This window comes from Tauraco erythrolophus, chromosome 2 (genome assembly GCF_009769465.1).
Source record: "Tauraco erythrolophus isolate bTauEry1 chromosome 2, bTauEry1.pri, whole genome shotgun sequence".
In the NCBI taxonomy this organism is placed as follows: domain Eukaryota; kingdom Metazoa; phylum Chordata; class Aves; order Musophagiformes; family Musophagidae; genus Tauraco; species Tauraco erythrolophus.
The window spans coordinates 127146389-127167837 of NC_141466.1; the positions used below are offsets into that span (position 1 = coordinate 127146389).

Consider the following 21449-nt stretch of genomic DNA (forward strand, 5'->3'; position numbering starts at 1 on the left):
CTGGAAGTGCCCTTTTGGACCATTTCAGATGAAACCCTTCATCCTGGAGAGGCAAAACATGCCCTTCCCAGAAACAGCGTATGGATGGTCCCAGCGAAATGCAGTGATTCACATGTGCGCATCCTTCCTCCGAAGGAAGGAGTCGTAGCCAGTGGCAGTGGTGGCCATCCAAGATGCAGTAACTTCTCCAGTTGCTCAAAACCTGCTTGCAGTCAAAAATCATTTGTATTTTAGTCATTTAAAAGCTGAAAAACAATAAAACACTCAGAATAGTGTTCATTTTTCTGGATTTGCACTGATTGAGATAAAAGTGTATGGGTATTTTCATTCAATTTACATTATGTTATGGTTTTTGTTTGCTTTTCTGTGGCTAGTCTCAAAACTTCCATGTTGGTTTCAGAGATACAGCATAGAGGGTCTCCATTTCTCCCTACAACCTTTATCACCCAGTTAAACAGAGAACAGGTGAGACCCATCACTCTGGAGATGGAAAAATACAAAGTCTGCATGGCAAGCTCGCTTAGCTCCGAAAAAATCAGTGTTGAGGAGTTACTCAGTTGGAATTGATTGTTGCAGATGATCCAAAGGGAGGAGGACTGAGCGGGCATTGCTTCGTAAACGTTCAGTGTTCTGTACAAAGAGCTTATGGTAAACTTGCTGAAGGAGGTAATAAATAGTAAGCTCTAGCAAACCCTTCAAGGGATAAGTTCTCATTTTTAATATGGAAACTGAGTATTGCATGACAGCAACTCAATAGGTAATAGGATAAGAATTGACTTTCAAACCAGTTTCTCAGCACAATGCAGAGTGAAAAAAAAAGGCAAGAAATTATGTAAGGAGTGAAAATTTAAAGTAGAATCTATACATTTGCCATTTATTGTAGACTATGGAAATATTTTTCCTTCAGTTATATATAAGTGATACAGAGCAAAACCTGATACTAAGGTAGGAAACCTGAAGTGATAACAACAACAGGCGTGATATTCATCTTCCAGGCACTTGCTGTGAATATGTTAATCTGTAGACATGTTTGCATTTTAAAGATATTTTGACACATCAGATAATCTTATTTTGTTCCACTTCTTGGTAAACACTTACAGGTCAGGAGATGTGTTTCATCCTGAAGAATATTCTTATCAAAGAATGCATTAGGAAGCATTTGTTTCTGTTGATCATTCATTGGAAAGCAACCTTTAATATAAATGTTATGGTGATAGAGCCATTCCTGAAAGCCAGCACAGCCTGTATCATTTTAGAAGTAAAATAAGAACTGCAATTAATATTATTGTAGAAAAAATCACTGTGTTGAATGCAAACATACCAGTAAGGATTTACAGCAGGAGGTCGACTCCGGAGCCCCCGTCTCATTAATGTGTCTCGGTGGCACGTGATGCTGTCACAGGCGTGTGTCCCACTCCGGTCCCATTCGTGCTTGTCACCGCCTGCCCCACGGCACCCGCTGGGTGCTGCAAAATAAGCTGTGCTGGGGCAGGCACCCCCCCGAGAGCCCCTCCTCGATGCAGTTTTGGTACGTTCATGGATGCAGCCAGCATAAGATAAATTGGTTTTGAGTCCTAGAAACCGTTTTGCATCCTTTTTTTAAAAAGTAAAAGCTGTTTTTTACGGATTACCAGGATACATCAATAGTAAATACAGGGCACTTGTGACCAACAGTTTGGTCTTGTGATGAGTCTTTCCTCGGAACCGTAAAAAAGCCCTACTGCAGCCTGACATGGTTTGGTCATTGGTGTGTTTGTAAAGCCAGCTTTGCAACTACCGTCAAGCATTGGGGAGGAACCTCAGTTTCAGCGGGTTAAAACTAAAGCTTTACATGCAAAAAGCCAAAACAAGGCATTTTAATGTCACCTTCACTGTGCTACAAGTTGGTCGATGCCCATAAGCCTATTTTGCCAAGGCTTTGCCAGCAGATGCCACTGAGGATGTGGCCCAAAATGCAAAGAAAGTGTAACCTGGTGCACGATCAATCAGAAAGATTTTTCAAGCCCTTTACCCAGTCCTTTCTCTTGACAGATATAGGATTTCATATCACTTCTTATCCTACAGTCACCCCAATCTATAGGAACATCGATATTTACTAATACTAATATTCAGAATTAAGTAATGTTGTTTCACAACTCTGGTTTTGATATTTCCTGCAGGCTTTCCTGATCTCTCTTCTCACTCTGTCTTCTCTGCTGATAGATCATCGCTTTCCTTCTCGATAATAGAAGAACATAGAACATACATAGAACTACATAGAACTACATAGAACTAGAGTAGCTGTTTCAGACATGGAAATAGAGTACCTATATGCTTTATAATATAGAACTCTATTTTAAATAATAATAATATCAACTCAGAAAAAATATTACAACTGCTTTGAAGTAGCTTGAGATTTGGAGTGTCTCATTTAATGGGTACCTTATTTAATACCCCCTCCCTGTGGGTGTCCAGCATTTCCTACAAAGTTAATACTGTTAATTGTCTCAAGCTGAACACCCAAAGGACCGTTTGCTTCTGAAAATCTGGAATCTTTTCAGTTGCTAGGGATAGAAATTATTTGAGGTGGGGTTTTGTTGGGTTTTGTTTGTTTGTTTTTTTTTTCTCTTTGATCTGCCCAGAGCTGTTGTAGACTAATTCACTGCAGGAACCTCTGTCCGTGCATTGCTATATATGTGTGCTTGTGTATAAGATAATAGAGAGTGACGGACTACAATATATGCGTTTAAGCTACTCAGCTGAAAATTACTGAGCATTAAAATCCACTGGGAATCACAAGGCTTCTAAATTAGGAAAGCACATGTCAGTCAGAGTGTGGAAATGAGTCCTTGTACAAGAGTAGCTTTCAATAAGAAGAACGAGTATTGTTCCCTGGAGTACATCAGTCCTGGTTTGGCTACTCTGTACCAGCTTTTACTATTTCTCTAGAAGCATGCCTTGCCCTCTGTTATTTTTTTTTTCCCTGTATTTTGTTCCATTGTGCATTTCTATTAGATATGTCTCATGGGCCAGCTATCAAGAGACGCCCTACTGTGCTGTGACGAATGAAGGCATTTTCAACCATAAACAAAGCATTGTGGGATTGAAAAGAAATGTGGACAATGACAAGTCCTGGGCAGCTTGTAATTGTTTAAATTTATTTTTATTATGTTGTACAGTGACACGGGAACTCTGGAAAAAATGGCTGATTTGACCTAAGGTTGAAGTGAGCAGAATGCTGTAGGGTAAATGAGGGGCTTTGGAAAGGATGGCATTTTTGTGCTTAGTGAGTGTGGTCTAGACCGTCGCTATGTATTTTCCCATGATTAAAGCATGTATTTTAATAGTCTGTCCCATCTCAAAAATATAAGGCACCTTGAAAATCCATGGGAATAAGTTGAATCCTATTGACCGTCAAGTTTTTTTGTTCCTAGAAGTCATGTAGACATGTGTTGAAAATGGTATTTCTAGACTTTCTTTGAATTACAATAGATAGAGACAGGAAAAACCGTATGGTCACAGGTGATGAACTTTTCATCAGTGACAGTATTTACGTGCAGAAGAGCTTGAGCAGGATGGTAGAGAGGACTCTTAAAATGTAAGCTGTATTGGCTGACTTAGTCCACTGAGGATTTGTTCATCCTTTTTATTGCCATCAGAGAGTCAGTGTTTAATCATTGGTAGGGTACATCAGAACGTTTTCTAAAGGTTTATTTTATTGTTCCCAAATTGAAATGCCTAAATCGTAATCGAGAAAAGCAGAGGATTAAGCAGAGATCACGGGAAACCAGGTCTCTAATTAGATGGATGAACCAGCCCAGGATTCTGCATGGGGTGTTGTCCATCCACATGACAAACCAAGCAATATCCTTTCACGAGGCCTGAAACTACCTTGTATCTAAACAGGTAATGAGATCTCCCTCGAGATAAGACCAATGAATAAATGAATGCAAGACATGACCGTAGGACCCACCTACCTGTGGTTTTAGTGTGTTCTGCAGGCAGCTGTCCCCCAGTTCCTGGGTGCCCCCTATTCATCTACATCCTATACATCCAGGAAGATCCTCTGAAAGTTAGGGATGAATTTAGGAGTATATTATCTTGGAAGTCAAATGGGATTTCTCCTCTTTCCTAGAGTCACAGTGGTGTGTCAGGCCTGACCTGAAACCTGGGCAGTTTTTAGAAGCCTTTCCATTAACTTGATTGGCTTCTCGTTAAGTCCACTCTGCTTTTCTAGCTATTGCTTCTTGTTTCATCTCCTGAAAAATAGGGTAGTGTTCTCTATTTTCAGTTAAAAATAGAGGTAAATTCTTACTAAAAAAAAAAGTATGCCTGTAATAAAGGCACACTTTTTTTTTTTCAAAGGAAATTCATTCTCTGATTGCAGCTAGCAGCAGAAGATCCCCACCCAGAAGCTTAGAACCTTCCTAAAAGCAAACAAAACGGAAATACAAAGATACTGCTGTTGCTATTACTTATTAGAAAAAGAAAAAAAAATGAAGTATTTTCCTCATTTTTATAGCTATAGGGATACACAGATATGTGTCAGTCTCCTTCTGGTCGCCTCAGCAGTGGGGATTTGCACCAGTGTGAGCTGAAGGAGAACCAGCATCATTTTAACCTCTCACTTACAGAGTATTTCTTAGCGATTTATGCTGCCATCAGTCCATACCAGACATTTGCTTTCTCCTTGAGAATGAATATCAGCCCAGCTCACATTTATCTGGAGTACTGGCTCTGCAAGCTGGCTTGACACGTTAATTTAATTTGTGCTTCTCAATTCATACTCTTTCATTTACGATCAAATATCGGGAAAGGTTACAATTAATCAGAGCACAGGAACAGAAGCTGGCAAAGCTAATGATGTATTACTGCATTTTGTTTGCTCTGGAGGGGAATAATTGGGGTCCTGGTGCTTCAGAAAACTGTTATTAGTAAGTAAAAATTGTCAAAAGGAAAGCAACCCGCACCCATCTCCCATTTTTGCAATCTGCGTTGCTAACAATTTTCTTAGAAGTTGTTAAAAACAAAGCATTTTATTAACACTTCTAGCTGTAAAGCAGGTTTTTTGGCTGTGTAGCTGCCGTGGGGGAAAACGTGCCTTTTCACAGGGCATTGGAGGGGTTCAAGCCCTCGCTGCTGCCCCCCAGTCCAGGCTTGCAGATGATACTCAGTGTGCATGAAGACAATTTTGAGATGCTAATAGCATCCCTGTACCCAAGGGAAATGGGCTCTGCTGCCGCTTGCTCAGCAGAGGAACCACAGGGAACCCCTGCAGAAAAAATACAGGCTGCTGGACTTAACGCCATGTGCGCTTCCTAATTGAAAATGAACTAATTGCTGGTTTTTAAAAAGCAAACATGCGGCTGGGCTGAGTGAGACGATACACAGAGCCCCTCCCGAGGGAATATTTACATCCCAGCCACGTGCTGGAGCAGCAGAAAGGTGTGCATAAGAAGTATTTGCAGGCTTCTCGGGGCAGCTTGGGGTTATCAGCAGGCGCTGCTGGACACTGATGATTTTCTTGGCTTGGTGGAACACAACATTTGGCTGCTGAAATACTATAATAAAAAAACCCTGAAATACTATAATGAAAAAAATACACAAACCCTCTATCTATTACATTAAAAGCTTATTTTTAAGTAAAAGTACTCATCTCCCTTTGTTACTCTAGTTACTAACTTTGTAACGTTATTGTGTGTTTTTATGTATGGCAAAATTTCACAGGCTTTTGCTCAGTGTTAGACTGTTGGGTCATCTGGGATGGTAAGTGCCATTGTCGGTACTTAGTGGATGCACTTGGGGCTCTTTGGTGGTTTTCAAGATCACAAGACAAAATAAGTGTTTGCAACTTTTTCCTAGTTTGCAACCTAAAAGAATAGCTACTGGGAGGGGAAGAAAAAAAGCAGCTCTGGCTTTTTCATTGGGAGCAGGGTCTGGCACTCCATACATCAGGCAGAGTTGAGCAGACTTCTCTCTTACTTGGTGGGTTGACTAGGTTGCTCTTATTTAGGTTATGATAAAAGATACAGAATACGATTGACTTTCAGACTGAGAGCATCCTTTTTTCCTTTTATTCCAACTGCCTTGGGTTTTACGTGCTAGGAGTGTAAAAATTTGTTCTTTGAGGCTATTTACATAAATACGGACTTTCAGCTCTTCAGTTCATCAGCCCCCCCAGGTGTCCACTGATCTCACATACAGGGGAAGGACAACCCACCAAAACCCCAGGAGGGGGCCAAGTGTACAAGATTGAACAAACAGAGCAACCTGTCACCTCTGAATGTGAGCTCAGGGGTACGAGTTGGGCAAGGCTTTAACTTCTCATGGGAAGGCTGTTGTTGGAAATCCTGCCCTGAGCACAGGCACTCTCATGGAAGGACCTGAATGGGCTCCCTTGGCACCTAAAATAATACTATTACTCTCTTACTCCAGGATAGGGCTGTAGGATTTCATAGATTTCTAGGTTGGAAAAGACCTTAGAGATCATCCAGTCCAACCGTCCCTAATCCCCCATTAAAACATATCCCTAAGTAGTTCAGCCACCCTTTTCTTAAACACATTCAGGATGGAGACTCAACCACCTCCCTGGGCAGCCTATTCCAGTGGCTGACAACCCTTTCAGAGAAGAAATTCTTTCTAACATCCAACCTGAACCTCCCCTGACTAAGCTTATACCCATTTCCTCTTGTTCTGTCACCCATCACTAATGTAAAGAGCCTTTCCCCCACCTCCCCACCATCCCTTCTCAGTCTGAAGGATACTTCAGACTGGAAAAATACCTTCATTTGTGACTGGGATGCAGCATGATGATGGTGTAGTAGCTGACAGCATGGATTTGCTTTGCTGATCCGTGTCTCACACCTTGCACAAGCAGTACCTCGGACACGGGGAATTTTCTCTGCGTGTGGGGACCTAATCTGGCACTGAAGATCACGCGTGAAATTTGGACCAGTCCAGGAGTCCATGGCACCGTGGTGCTCAGTGAATTATTTCTGTGCATAGAAGGGAGTGAAGTGAAAAGAAGCCAAGGCTGGCATAGATCTAACAGGCAGGGTGTGCTCATTAGCATGTAATTTGATTTATTAGGCACTACAGTAAACAGCATTAAGTGCAAGATGCAGTGATCGCTCCCGATAGCACCCTTTCAGCATTGCCTGGGTTCTTGCAGCAGCTGGATGGAGCTGTGTTACAGCTGTTTGGCAGACACCAGCAGAGCTGGTGGTACTCCTTTCTTGGGTGGAAACTTGAATCGTGCAATTACTGCCATTATAAAAGGTTTTGGGTAACTATTTACAAAATACAGCTTATACATTTATCCTGCTATCCCTTCCTCAATCCTCATCAGTGCAGCTGAAACAGGCACTGCTGTGGGTTGCTCAGCCATCATAGACGGTAGAGGTCGGGCAATAGTCTGATTTTCCCCACCAGTATTGTGCTTTCCTCCGGTAAACTTCATGTCCATATTCTTTCCATCATGGCTTTGGTAAAGAAACCAAGTCCCTCATCTTTATTCTTGTGCCGCAGTTGGACCGTGGGTTGGACTGAGCCCCTCAGCATTGCAGCCCTGAGCTGAGCACAGACTTATCTGCTTAAGAACAGACTTGGTTTTGGTCTCATGCTGTCACACTTACTAAGTTCGTTGTTTGCTGTAACTGTACCTCCTTCAAACCTCCCATTTTCAAACACAAAATTAACGTGCCGCATCATTTCAGCGTAAGGGTAAGTCTTTCTGTAGAAAGATACCTCATTGAAGCCATGTAATGAGGAGTCATGTTGTTTTCTTTTCTCCTGAAGCTAGCTCAAGTCCACTGCCATCAACAGTAGCTGTTGGTAGGACAGGCTCCCCAAGACCCCATCACATTGAGTATCACCTTGCACCACGTATGTCATGTTGAACTCAGCCAGACTATTCATTAGCAAAGCACATGCAAGTAGAGGACAGACATCCCGATTGTTCTCATCCCCACAAAAATAGCAACAAATTAGGAGTACGATACCTCTCATTTCCTCTTGTTCTGTGGGGGCGAGCACAGGAGGAGCTGGGCAGAGAGATGGCATTTGCTGAGAAAGCTGGCACGATCGGGAGTATGTTGGAGGCTGTCACAAGGAATTAAGTTAAGGATGAGTGACCTGGCATGGGGAGGGCCAGGTGAGGATGCCACAAGGGCAGCCCCACGGAGCTGCCCTCCAGCCACTTACCTTCCCTTGCCTCATCTATAAACATCAGTGATTGCCCTGTTATCTATGGGATGTTTTCCTAACTAATCACGTTAGGAAATTAGAGTTTCTTAATGACTGCCAAGAGGATTGCTGTTTAGCTCAACAGAGAGAGGACAGGTGCCTGCATGAACTTAAAGTTCATGCATTTGGTACTCTTGATAGAAATTTCGTAACATTTGTGTTGCATATGTTGTCTGGCATCCTGGAAAGGTCCATCATTTCTCTTCGAAACACTTGGGTACTTCTTACTGCTAAAACAATTTGCTAAGCCTTGGAGAACTTTCTCATTTATTTACTTGTTTAGGATGTTTTCTGCTTCCACATCTGATTAAATGAGTAAATGCTTTAATTTTTATATCATATCAATAAAGCTATAGCAAAAATTACATCATCTCTCCTTTTTTTAGGCCTGAGAACTAAGCATATTAGTGAGGGCTGAATCAGGACTCTTACAAGCCAGGAGCAAGAGGTTTCACAGGCTTGGCTGCCTCCAACCCGCATCCTCAGACAGCTAAAGAAAACAAGTAGCATCATTCCCATTCTTTGGGAGAAATCAGAGGAAATGAAGTTTCCTTGCAATTGCTGTGTATGTTAATTACAGTTATTTAGAGAGACCACAGTAAGGAGAGGTCAGCTTTGCTTTGCAGCGAAACAGAGAGATCCTGCTGGTTGATGAAGCGATGCTGCACTGCACAACATTTATTATTGATACCTTTAAGAGCCATTCAAAGCTCTGGTCCTTTCGGTAGCACCAAGAATCTATTTGCAGAGCTGTTGGAGAGGCAGCTCCTGCCCCTCTCCCATGGGGCTGAGGCCACCATCAGCCAGGTTTCTTGATCACCTTTCACAGGCACAGCCCCACAGGGAATGTTCTCCAGCCACCACGATGTAGAGCATTTGTGCATTTGTCTGCCTGGCCGAATCCATCCCTTGCTGTGCGAGGTGCTAGTATCCCTGTCTCTCCTGCTATAGCTTCACGGTCAATTTAAGCTGATCTAAGCATGAGCTGCAGTCAAAAGGGAGGGCAAAATCCTACTGCCCAGGCCTCAGACACCATCCCTGTGCAAAAAGGTGCCCTTGGCATCAGGTTTGAGACCAAAATTCTCTCTTGAAAAAGTAAAGGTCCCACTGGGGTGAATTTTGCATTTGCTTCTAGCTGCAGTGGTATTAAAACAAGAGAGTGCAATGTATCAAAGAGCAATTTAAAAACAAAGTAGTAATGTCTTGTTGAATGAATCCACTGTATATTTTAAAAAGGCAATATGCAGTATGCCAGCTGATACACTTTTATCTATCTTGTGGTGTTTGGTGCTCTGGAGGGCTTTGAGCATCTAACAGCTGCATTAGGGTGCAAGTCCAGCAGGAAGCCTTGCAAGTACTGGCATTGATCAGATGAAGTAGTACATGTCTAGAGCTGATGGTTTAAAATGTGACTCCAATAGGTCTCATAGATTCACATCCCAGAGGGTGAATGAAATCAATCCAGTGCCATTGATCTGCAGCTGGCTGTGATTTGTGGAGCCCTGCGGATGAGCGGTGAGTAGAAGCAACTACCTGAACTGCTGCCTGCTTCTGTTTGAGCCTTGAAAATAAATAATCTTTGAACAGAGACCAACCGTGACGGCTTTAGGTTAGGCTGGAAGCACCTCCGCAAATGCCACAAGGTACCTGACAAGCCACTGACATTACAAAGTTCACAATGCTGGAAGTGGAAAAAGGGCTGAATAGCGAGGTGATCATAAGAGGTTTCAAGAGAGGAAGGTGAGGAAGATACCTGAGTTAACAGAGATGGAGCAAGACTGTCAAAAGGGCTGGAGATTTGGAGGGAGTTCAGAGAAGGAGGGCAAAGCCAGAGGGAGGTGTGGAAGATGACACTTGTGAAGAAAGGCCATTGCGAGCAGGTCTGCTCTGTCTAAAGAAAATAGGCACAAGGGAGACACAGTCACCTGCAAACACACAGAGGGGACTTATAAAGCAGCCAGCAATCAATTTTAAAATAATGGATCTTTAAATAAACTAGTAAGAGGGAACGAGGCTGGAATAAATACTTGATTTATCATCCCATCTTTTTATCTTGCAGCAGCGCAACTGTATTTCCTTCCCTGAGCTTCTCCTCTCCACCTCCTGAATCATAAAGTCAGGGCAGCATGTTTACAGCTGAGTCTCTCCCGTGATATAAGAGGTTTTATGGACCTGCTGGCCTCCTCGCCTGGCTGCTATTTCAAGCAGATGCTTCTGTTCCTGCTGCTCGAGAGCTTACCAAGTCCTGCTTGAAACAGCCATGAGATGAAATCAAGGTGGAGGACTGTTTTGAGACAGCAGAAAGCTGGTGGAGGACTTTTCTGGGACAGGACAGCATTTCATTAAAAAGCAGCAGGACCTCTGTCCATTTCCCTTGGACCAGGAATTTCTCCTTCCTTTAGGCAGCAGGTTTCTGGAGTGCTTCAGCAAGTCAATTCTGAACTTACCTCGATATAACTACTGGTCTCTACTTTGCTGTTGAGTTGGGACCCACCAAACCCAATGATTAATCCATATTGTGAGCATATAGGTTATTTCCTATACCAATACAGTGAGCAAATACCTTCATCTCTTTTAGTTTGCAGTTCACACCTCCTTCCTCTTCACCTCTGAAACCTCTCTTGCCCCAGCTATCTGTCTGTGCTCCCTGTGTGCCCTGCAGACCCTCCAGCTGCCTTCCGCAGGCTCCTCAGGACAGGCAAAGCAGACAGGAGGAAAGCAAACCAACCCTCTCTTACCAGGAAATAACAAATAACATAGTTGACCAAAAAGCTCACTTTCTATAGAGTAAATGCTCTAACAATTAGCTTTACTGAGCTGCCAGGTCAATGCAGGTCTCTCTTGATGTATGAGCTGGGAAGGTCACTTTTCCTCCAACAGCCTCCAGTTCCTTGCTTGTACAGTGTTGGAAGGACTCCTCTCTCTCCTCTGCACAAAGACCAAAGGAGCTGTTCCTTCCTTCTGCTCTTTAAAAGGAGTCTGGCCATCACTGTGATGGATCCCACCTGAGTCTACTGGCCAGGAGCCCACAAGCTGCACCCACCCAGGCATAGACCCGGGTGCTGCAAGCACGTGTCTCTCACAGCAAATCATTTCTTTCCCAAAGGAGAAGTCGTGCTATGTAAATATGAGGATTGTAGCAGCTGATACCTGATAACTGTTCTTAAGCAGGACCCTTTACAAACGCAGATGAAGGCCCTTAGACCAGGTTGGACTGAGATCTGAGCTCTCCGTCTGTTTGCATCGCTGAAATGGTGTAGGAATAAATCCCACTTCCACTGCTGCTGGGTGAGATCTAGATATGAAAATAGCAGGGCCGGGCTCTCAGCTGGGGTGGGTTGTCATTTCTCCACGATCTGATGTATAGATTGAAGACACAAAGCTGTGTGTGCGTTTGCTCTTGCAGCGTGTCGGGGCGCAGCCCGCCTCGTACGCCGCGTGCTGTCCTCCGAGCAAAGCCGGACGCTGCTGCAGCTGGGAGAGCTCAGGGCTCTGAGCTTTTGTGGGGTGCACCTTGCAGCATGAGCAGATCAGCAGAGAGAGGAGGAGAGACTAGGACCTGGGGCTTTATCCCCTGGAAATAGAGGCATTTGCTTGTTTTATATGGTATTATGAACATATATAACTTGGAGACCAGGTTAATTTCTTAAAATCTCAGATAAGTGCTTTCCTTGCATAGATCTTAAAGACGGTGTGTGATTAAGAGTAAGATTCATGTAGGTACTTGGCCAATAACCTCTATTAAATTATCCATACAGCAGAGACAATGGCTACAAGTTGCAACAAAGCATAAATATGATGGTTTTTTTTTCCCTTTTCTTTCCTATTTCCATATGAATTCTCCAGATTTTTCCACCATGTTCGGAAAGAAGAAGAAAAGACTCGAAATTTCTGGGCCCTCTAACTTTGAGCATCGGGTTCACACTGGCTTTGACCACCGGGAGCAGAAGTTCACGGGACTACCTCAGCAGTGGCACAGCTTGCTGGCGGACACGGCCAACCGGCCGAAGCCTATGGTGGATCCCTCATGCATCACTCCCATCCAGCTCGCGCCTATGAAGGTATTGTGCAAAGGCTCCTTTGCTTTTTCTGACCTACCTTTGATCGTGTGTAACCTTGACCATACCGCTCTGCCCGCCAGAGTTGAAATTGCACCAACAAACAGAAAATCTCTGCGGTGCAGAGAATGACTGTCCCAGGAGACTGGCACAGCTGGGGAGTGTGCAAGTACAGAGAGAGCTGCAAATCCAGATATTTAATAGGAGAGCTGCCAGGAAAAATTGTTGCGTGTATAAAACTTGTACGGACGTCCCAGAAGAGCATGCCATGGGTTTTGCAGGGGCTGTGCCTTTCCACTCCTAGGCTGTAGAAGAAAAAGCCACAAGTCTCGGTGGAGGCCCAAAACGATGCTGCTCTGCCGCATACAGCACTTTGATAATTAATTTAAGAACGATGCTTTAGGCAAAGGCAGTTTGGAGCAAGGGAGGGAGGGAGAACTACAGCAAAGGAAAAAAATTAAATTGCTTGTTCAGCCGGGCAAGCAGCTCAGGGAGGGATCTCATTGCCACCCACTGCTGCCTGGAGGGGTTAGCACAGGTGATGGAACTGAGCTGCTCACCGGGCGGTAGAAAGAGGGGAAACAGCTCCAGGTTGTGGCTTGGGAGGTTCAGGCTGGAGAGCTGGGGAAAAAACTTGACTCAGAGGGTAGAACAGCTCTGGACAGGGCACTAGTGTGGCTCTGGGATCCCCATCCTTAGAGGCTCAGGATTGCCCTGATTTAGCAGCATTTCTGGGATTGCACATCCGCACAGCCCAAAAAATCACACTCATGTGCTGGTGGTTGGTAGCCTATACCCTGCCAGCCATGTACTTCTCGCTGTCGTGCAGCTGCAAAACAAATTTAGGATTTCATTTTCATGTGGATTTTTCAGCAGCCAGAGAAAATCAGATAATCCCGAGAGCACAGACCCTGTTATTTATATTTGATAAGTGCTCTTTGCTAAATTTACATTTGCCGCCTGCTCCTGAAGGACGCTCATCACTTGCTGATCAGGATTGCTGAGTGTTGCTACAGGACAAGGGGGATAAAACAAAAGTCTTGATATTTTTTCTGTAAAAAAATACCTTACTGTGTAATGGAGGCTCAGAATAATGAGGAAAAAACTGGGCAAACATTTTCCTGCTGGGGGAGTAGAGCAACTTTGTTCCACAGCCCTTCTTAACACTAAAATATCCCTGGATGTTTTGACATGAATACATAAAGATGTTTTAAATGAAAAAATTTGAGTTTACTATCTTGCAGCAGTAGCATCTCTTTTCTGCAGTTCTGGACCCATAAATCCATATGCTTAAAAAGTTTTAAAATGTGTTAGCTTTCCCAGCACCATACAGACAACACAACTCTGGGTCTCAGCCTGCAAATGGACATACGTGTAGCTTGGTTATTGTGCAGAGTCCCACTGAAGTGAACACACTGCAGGGTGTAAAAGATCACACCTCAAATGTGTAATTGCTGCATTTTGATGTGGAGAAAATCACTGTCAGTTGTTTCCAATAAATTGTCAATTCCTACTTTTCTGTCTGTACATCAGAGGTCTACATATGTCTGTATATCTAGAGTCTATGTATGTGCATATGCCAGGGATGTGCTTCTGAATTAAACCATCCCATGCTGGGAAAGGGCTGGGGCCAGGAGCTGGAATGCAGCTCCCAAGCCGAGCTCGTTCTTCCAGTGTAGCCTTGGCTGCAGTGGTCCTTGATGCAGCCGTGCATCCCACGACCTCTTCCCAGGACATGTGTCCCAGGGATAGGGTGCCTGCAACCTAGTCCCCATCTCAGCAGTGGCTGTGGGGCTGAGCACAAACAAGTCCATCTGCAGAGGGACCTGCAGGAAGGGTTTTCTGCATAGATGGAAGGTTTGAATTTGGAAGCGGATTACCCAAATGGCAGTTAATTGCATGCCACTGCTCCAGAGGTATAGTTAGACGAGGAAATGGGTTTAAGACTGAAGGGTTCAAGAAATTGTGCCTTCACCCTCCAGTTACTTTCCCCATCTGAGGCTCAATTACAGCCCGTTGAAATGGGCCTCCATAATAGTGCTAGAAAAACAGGTTAGTTTTAATAGCAACTGAGAGGCATTGACTGTCAGTTGAGAATTTCCTTTTAACTCGATTGCAAGATAACATTTTACTGCATATTTATTAAGAATTAACTTGCCTTATTTTGATATAAGTTAACTTATGGAGAGAAACTGAGTTGTGGCCACTTTAAAACTGAAGAATATTTAATGTTGCTAAACTAGTTCAGCATAAACATTTAATTTAGACAAATTGTTTATGTGTGCACATGCACCAACACCTTTAGTTCTCTTGAAAGGTGATTTAGGCACTGCGGATTTCATTACTTCAGAGAGAACTGAAGATTTTAAGATACACTTGGCGGCAGTTTGTGAAGATAGGAACCAAAGGCTCCAAGATCTCAGAATTGTTTACAACTTTTCTCTTTTCCACCCAGCAGTTGATAGTTTAATTAAAGCACTTGTGAACGCACTGAGGTGTAGCAGAAGAAGATTCGTAATTGTGTCCTGAGTCACAGTATTAAGTCAGGCTGAGGCATTTGGCCAGAGTTTGTTCATGCTGTGGTTTCAGGTCATACAGCAGCTCTGTAACTCCACTGTTCTGCACTCTTAAATTTATTCTCTGTTTAATTACTTCAGTATTGACTGCCTGTATGGTACGAGACAGAAGCATTCCTGCTAATAGCTTCTGCTTCGTGACTGAAGAGTAGCACACATCATAGAGGTAGACTTTGAGAGCATGATTTCTTGTTTTTGAGACAGAACTGGTGTTTTCCGAAGCAGAGGAAGGGAAAGACTTTTTCTTGACTTCTGTAGGTTTTGCAGCTTTCCAGTGATGTTTGCTCATTTCTCGGTCTGCAAAGCAGATACGATCTGATGGTGCATAGTGTATTCCTTTGGGTAAAACTAATAAATGATAAATATTCTCAGTGCTCCCATCTATATTCAAAGGCAGCAGCAGCGGTGACGAAGAGGCAGCACCCTGGGCTCCCAAATATCCTGGGGGATGTCATCGCCCTGCCTCTGCGTTGGCTGGGATGAAAGGCTTGCAGTGCTTTCGCACGCGGGTGGCAGCGGCTTGTCGTGGTAATGTCAGCGTTTGAATCCAAACCTGAGCTGACTGTACAAATTCATTCATTCCAAGTACAAGGAGAGACAATAATGGGATTCCCCTTCTTGGTGCGGGTGACCCAGATAGCAGCAGAGTATTGCGTATTTCAGATGCTAACAAGAGTCAGTAAAACGCAGCAGAAAATTTCATGAAAAATAGAAAGTGACAGTGATCTTGATAGGTTTGAGGTGTGGAGACAGGGGGTGTTGAAAAAAGGCTGATTTTTCACTGAAAACATCTCCTCATGAAAAATGTGAACCATCTGTGTCTTACCGTACTATTAAAATAGGCTTCATGAAGTCTGAGATCCTGATGTCAGGCCTGTCAGTCCTCTTGTTTCAGTACTTTGCAGTTGTCCCGTGTGTACCTGGAGCTCATGGCTTGCATGTTGGCCCTCGGCAGACGATGTGCTTGGCATGTCGTGGCCGTTACGCTGCACAGGAGCTTCAGTTTGTTGCCACCCTTTGATTTTTTCAAAGCTTCGGAATCAAGAACTAAGCAAATGCATTGTCCTTAGGCAGCAAAACTCATTCTTCATGGTTTCTCTGCTCTGCTCGAAGTATTAGGAAAACAAACACGAGAACCCATATTTTGGGGATTTTTGCCAAAAGAGCTTAGCATCGACTGTGTAAAGTTGCTCCGTTAAGATGCGTGAATGACTGCTGCTGTCAGTGGGAGCTGGAGAGCACTGATGACTTGTTAAAATCCCTTCTTGTGTTTCCCAGTGCAGTGAACAGCTGAGCTTCCTCACTTCTGTCAGTTACTGGAGGAAAAAAAATGCCGTTTGTTCCTGAAGAAACACCGCGCTGGGGTTATTCTTCAGCAGTCTGAGCTGGTATATGCATTAAGCCCCCGTTGCTTTGCTTTTGTTGATGCTTTGGGTAGTCTCACCCATCCACACCGTCGGCAAGTCAAGGTACCCAACTTAAGGATGACGTGGTGGTGGGCTTGTCCTTGAGCAAGGAGGAAGGTGGCTGTGAGTATTTGAGTGGCCAAATATATAGTGGCATCAAGAGGACTGAATCCTTCCTGCTGGGACCTCCACCTGTCCTTCTCTCCTGAGCAGATTGCAATAAATCCAACCATGCTTATGTGATGGAATTTCACATTTCCTGAATTTTCTCCCCCATTTTCTTCCCTCCAAAACACAGGGTAGAAGGGGATGAGGACATCGCTGCCCTGTGGTATGTGACACGCATCGAAATGAGCATTAACACAGCTTGGTGATGCAGAGGGGTCGGTGTTCAGCCAGCAAAGGCAGAACGAGATCCTCAGCTTGGTGTCAATGCTGCATTGTCTTTGAAACGGAAGGAACCTCTTCTGTGCATGTGGGTTGAGCTGCCTTAAAGGTAGAGAAAACAGCATCCTTCCCGTCGCTTCACCAAAATGCCCTTGAATGCCCACGGCTGCGCCGAGATGCACGTTAATTTGAGATGCACCTTAATTGTGCCATTAATCTGTGGCAGTTCATTTACCTGGTATCCTGCAATGTGTGGGTGTCTCAAGGCAGCGAATTTCTGTAGGGGACACACCGCAGGGTCACTGGCTTTTCTCTCTCTGTCTCTCTCATCCTCATGTTTCAGTGGTCTAATCTGTATGTTTTGCCTTATTAGTTTCAGTTTTTCTCACTTCTGCCTCTCAAACCTTGACCCTGATCCTGGCGAGTTAACTGTAATTTTTAAAACCTTTCTAAGCTTCTACTGCTGTATTTCAGCCTCTCTATTACACAAGGGAAAAATAATCAGAAAATGAGTTACGGATCATGAACCTTTTAATAACTCTGACATGAAAATCAAAGCTTCTGTTTGCTGTGCATGTTGACAGAAGGAAAAGCTGATATTTCACTTCCTCATCCTATTGGGCCTCGTAAAGTATTTCCAGAATGAAAGTCAAGTCTCATTTAAGGTGTCATTTTTTCCCTGTGTTTACATGCTTTCCATGTTTAGGTGGAGGACACCGAGCATCTGCAGAGCTGTGCACGGAGGTGCTGAGTGGCCAAAGACCTCAAAGAGGGGAGATGAGCAGGGGTCCTTTTCTGGGTTTGAGCGGTCAGAAATGCCTAGCTCTCACTAGATAACCTGCAGCCCTCTCCTCCCATGTGGAATTGCACAGGGGAAAATGCCTGACCAGGGAAAGAGGGATTTAGAAATAAAGAGCTGCTCAAAGGCTTTGCCCTCTGCTTGGGGGCAGATAGACAGAGCAGTGGTTGTCCTGACCTCTCTTGCTTGCCCTCCTAAATTTTTACCTCTCCTTCTTGATAACTCCTTCTTTTTACTTATCCCTCCCGTGGTAGCTCAGTAGATGGGACAGTCTGCAGTTCTTGCTTGAAGAAGATTGGCTTCCATCCCACCAGGACGCTGTGGGCCCACAGGACCTGGCAGGCTGCTGACATCTCGTGGGCCTTCCTTGTAACCACATCATGAAAATTCATGCTTAATAATTCACATTTCCTAATTACATGCTTTGCAATTGCACACTGGGCCTGGCACATGCTCAGCTGAGAGGAGAGAAGGTGGAGGGGATGTCTCCAAAAAGGACAAGAGCCAACACCTTGCAGCATAGGAAATTTTGGGTGAAAGGAAAGTATTTTGCCAGTGAGCATGGTTGAGCAGCAGGACAGCAGCCTGGAGGGGCTGTGGGATCTCAGCCTTTGGAGAGGGCAAAATTTGATGGACAATGCCCTGAGCAGCCTGACCAGACTTTGACGTTAGCATTGCTCTGAGCTAGTGGTTGGACTGGATGACCTACAGAGGTCCCTTCCAGCCTCAGTTCTTAGAGTCATAGAATCATAAAATGGTTTGGGTTGGAAGAGACCTTAAAGATCATCTAGTTCCAACCTCCCTGCCATGGGCAGGGACACCTTCCCCTAGACCAAGTTGCTCAAAGCCTCATCCAACCTGGCCTTGAACACTTCCAGGGATGGGGCATCCACAACTTCTCTGGGCAACCTGTTCCAGTGTTTCACTTCCCTCATTGTAAAAAATTTCTTCCTTCCATCTAATCTAAATCTCCCCTCTTTCAATTTAAATCCATTGCCCCTTGTCCTATCACTCCATGCCCTTGTAAAAAGTCCCTCTCCAGCTTTCCTGTAGGCCCCCTTTAAGTACTGGAAAGCTGCTATAAGATCTCCCCGGAGCCTTCTCTTCTCCAGGCTGAACAGCCCCAACTCTCTCAGCCTGTCTTCATAGCAGAGGTGCTCCAGCCCTGGGATCATCTTCTGTGATTACCTTCTTCTACAAGTGATTACGGTGAGATTTGCAGTTGTCCTGTAAGGCAGTCCCACTTGCAGTTTGTTTTGATCACTGAACAGGAGTGTGTTCGATGCTGCACAGTGCCAGAAGAAACTCCTGCAGCATATTTAAGTAGAAGCTTTTATTTCAAAGGGATAATGCTTCATTCTTGAGAGCTATTTGATTTCCACGTTTTTAAGTGACAATACTGCTTCAGTTGATCACCGTACCCCTTGTACAGGTATAATGCAAATATGCCATCTAGTGTCCATGGATGTGTCTGACTGCGACATTTCCTTGGTGTGAGAAGAGACAAGTTGCCAATTTTGTGTAATCTTGCAGGAAATCTATCACTGTACCGATAAAAATCAGCCACAGTATGAATAAATGCAAGAAGTACACAGATGAGAAGTTTTTGTCATTGATATCACTAAGTTAATGTGTTCTCATATGTACTACATTGTACAGAGGACACTTTCAGTTTTGTTTCTGATGGATTTCAGAAAATTATGGGGTTTTACGTCAGTCCTTTAAAAGAATATTGCTGCTGCCTGGGAAGTTGAGTTCAACACGAGAGAAAATGCCTGAATAAAAGAATAGGAAGAAATTTTTCAGATGAGTAGTTCATTCATTTTATGGAAAATGCAATTTCACTTTAAAGAGTTTCAGCTGGAAGAGGATACATTTTGGAGATCAGAGATTGTTTGTTTCAGGTTTTTCTGTGAAAATATTTAAGTATTTTCGTTTCAAAGATCAAAGCAGCTTTGGATGTGAAGCATCTCAGGAAGCAGCCCAGAGCAAGGCTGTTACAGCAACTTGTCTTCTGCCACTCGCCATGGCAGGAGCTGCCCAGCCCTCTCCACCCATGTACCCTGGGCAGGGAGGTCAGGCGAGGTGGAAGACTGCCCGAGGACAAAATTTAGGGGAGTACTGCTCCAGTAATGCTAGTTTCTTCTTTTCTTGCACCCTCCTCAGCTCTTCTCCATATCCATATCCACCTGCATTTAATGACAATGCATCTTCATCTCTGTCAAAAGTACATTAACTGGTGCACAGATTTTTTTACTCCATCATCACACTGGCAGCCTACAGTCATTGTAAAATAAAGGAAGCACCTCTTCCCATAGTGCTCTTAACTGATGCATCCTCAGTTCTTCTTTATAGTTTTGAGTTTCTGGCTTTCTGAACAGCTAAGCTCCTGATTGGCTTTTTAGCAGCAGCTCTTTCATTTTCACACCATTGCGTTTCACGCTATTGAAGCACTTGATCCAGCCTGACTTGAAGTTGTTTTTCTAAGGCCTCATTTAGAGAAGGAAAAACAGCATCGTTATCATCTCAGATAGACTCAAAACACAAAATGTTCCTCAGTTTTTAAGTTCAACTAATGAACCAGAAAATCAATTATTCACATAATTTTTCTGACTGAGGTATTTGACCCTCAGAACAAACCCTTCAGGTTCAGCCAGGTATGTTTGAAGGGTCTGTTGACAGCTGAATCGTAGACACCAGCATCAGGGTTTACAAGCAGGACCTGGCCATCCTAGAGAAACCCTGAGACTGCCAGTAACAAACCCTCTCCCACCACACGCAGTAAATACTGTAAGCAACAAAGGAAATTTTTCACATTCTGTCTCATTTCTGTGCTTTAAATGTGCTCAAATGATCCAGGAGTAATGCCTGCAGAAATGTGGTTTTCAGAGGTGGACCCTCTAGCTAACACACGTACCTCTGAGTAGGGAATGATGCTTTGGTCCACGTTGGACCGTGTAGACAAGTTCACTGCGGTAAGACTTTAAGTGCATCATTTTACCCCTCTGCCTTGGAGGGGTGATAATTGATTACCTGCTGGTCATGTCCCTCATTTGAAAGGTCCCTGACATCCCTGAAGGAGCTTGTGCTACCAATACCCTGCTCCTGCAAATGCTTGGAGACAGGCTTGCACCTCCACCTGCAGGGTCCTGCTGAGCTCATGGAGCTCTTCCCTGGAGTAGCGTCGGAGTTTGCTGTCTGCAGGGTGGAGATCTAGAGACGTTCAGAAATCCTTCATCATCTGGGTAAGCTTTGTTCATGCAACAGTTAGCATGGATTTGAATTCGTCTGCTGGCATGAGAAAGGATTTACTTTACCTGGGTCCGCAGCAATAATAGGCAATATAGATGACAGACTTCTGTGGGTAAAAGTAGTTTTCTCCAATATAATTAGGAAGAGAATTTTTTGAAATGCTGTTTGCATCAGCATTGTGATTTTAAGTAATATTAGTGTTGGAGGAGTCTTGCAAGGGCAAGCTTTAGTTCTGTTAAGGAGACCTTACGTGCGTGAGCAGAACTTTGCAACACACTAAGTAAAAATTGAAAGTAAATTTAGAGTTCCCAGTCTGCATCTGCAGAGGCAGACTCGCCTGCTTTGGAACTCAGGAGACACATTAACCTGTAGGTCTACACGTAAAAGGGGCAAACTCTCAGTGTCAGCGTTTCAGAAATTGAATGTGGTCTCCTCTGGGAATACCAGACTGGGAATACTCTCCAGGTAGGGCTGTATAACCTGGAACCTGAGCCAGGAATTAAATCCTGAGCAAGGACACTCGTAATCAGGTTCTTTTTTTAACATGGAAGTTAGTCCCTGAAGACAAATTTATAGGAAACTGTCCCAGTAACTCCACTCACTTGCAAGCCTGCCCTGATAAATGAGCCGTGCTCCCAGCTTGCTACCTGGAGGTAAAGGGCTCTGGTTCCGTTGCTGCTACCATGACTGTTGTTTCCTTTCCATTGGTTTAGCCAAGCTTTTTGCCTCCAAAACTTTCCCTGTACTG

At 44.1% G+C, this 21449-nt stretch overlaps 1 protein-coding gene across 1 annotated transcript in view; it reads left to right on the forward strand.

The window, feature by feature from the left end:
* The first annotated feature begins 12080 nt into the window (after positions 1–12080).
* Positions 12081–21449, forward strand: part of PAK5 (p21 (RAC1) activated kinase 5) — a 41501-nt gene continuing 32132 nt past the window's right edge. The window contains exon 1 of the mRNA XM_086631121.1: positions 12081–12284. Coding sequence (XP_086487247.1) covers positions 12081–12284 — 204 coding nt within the window. The remainder of the gene's footprint in view (positions 12285–21449) is intronic.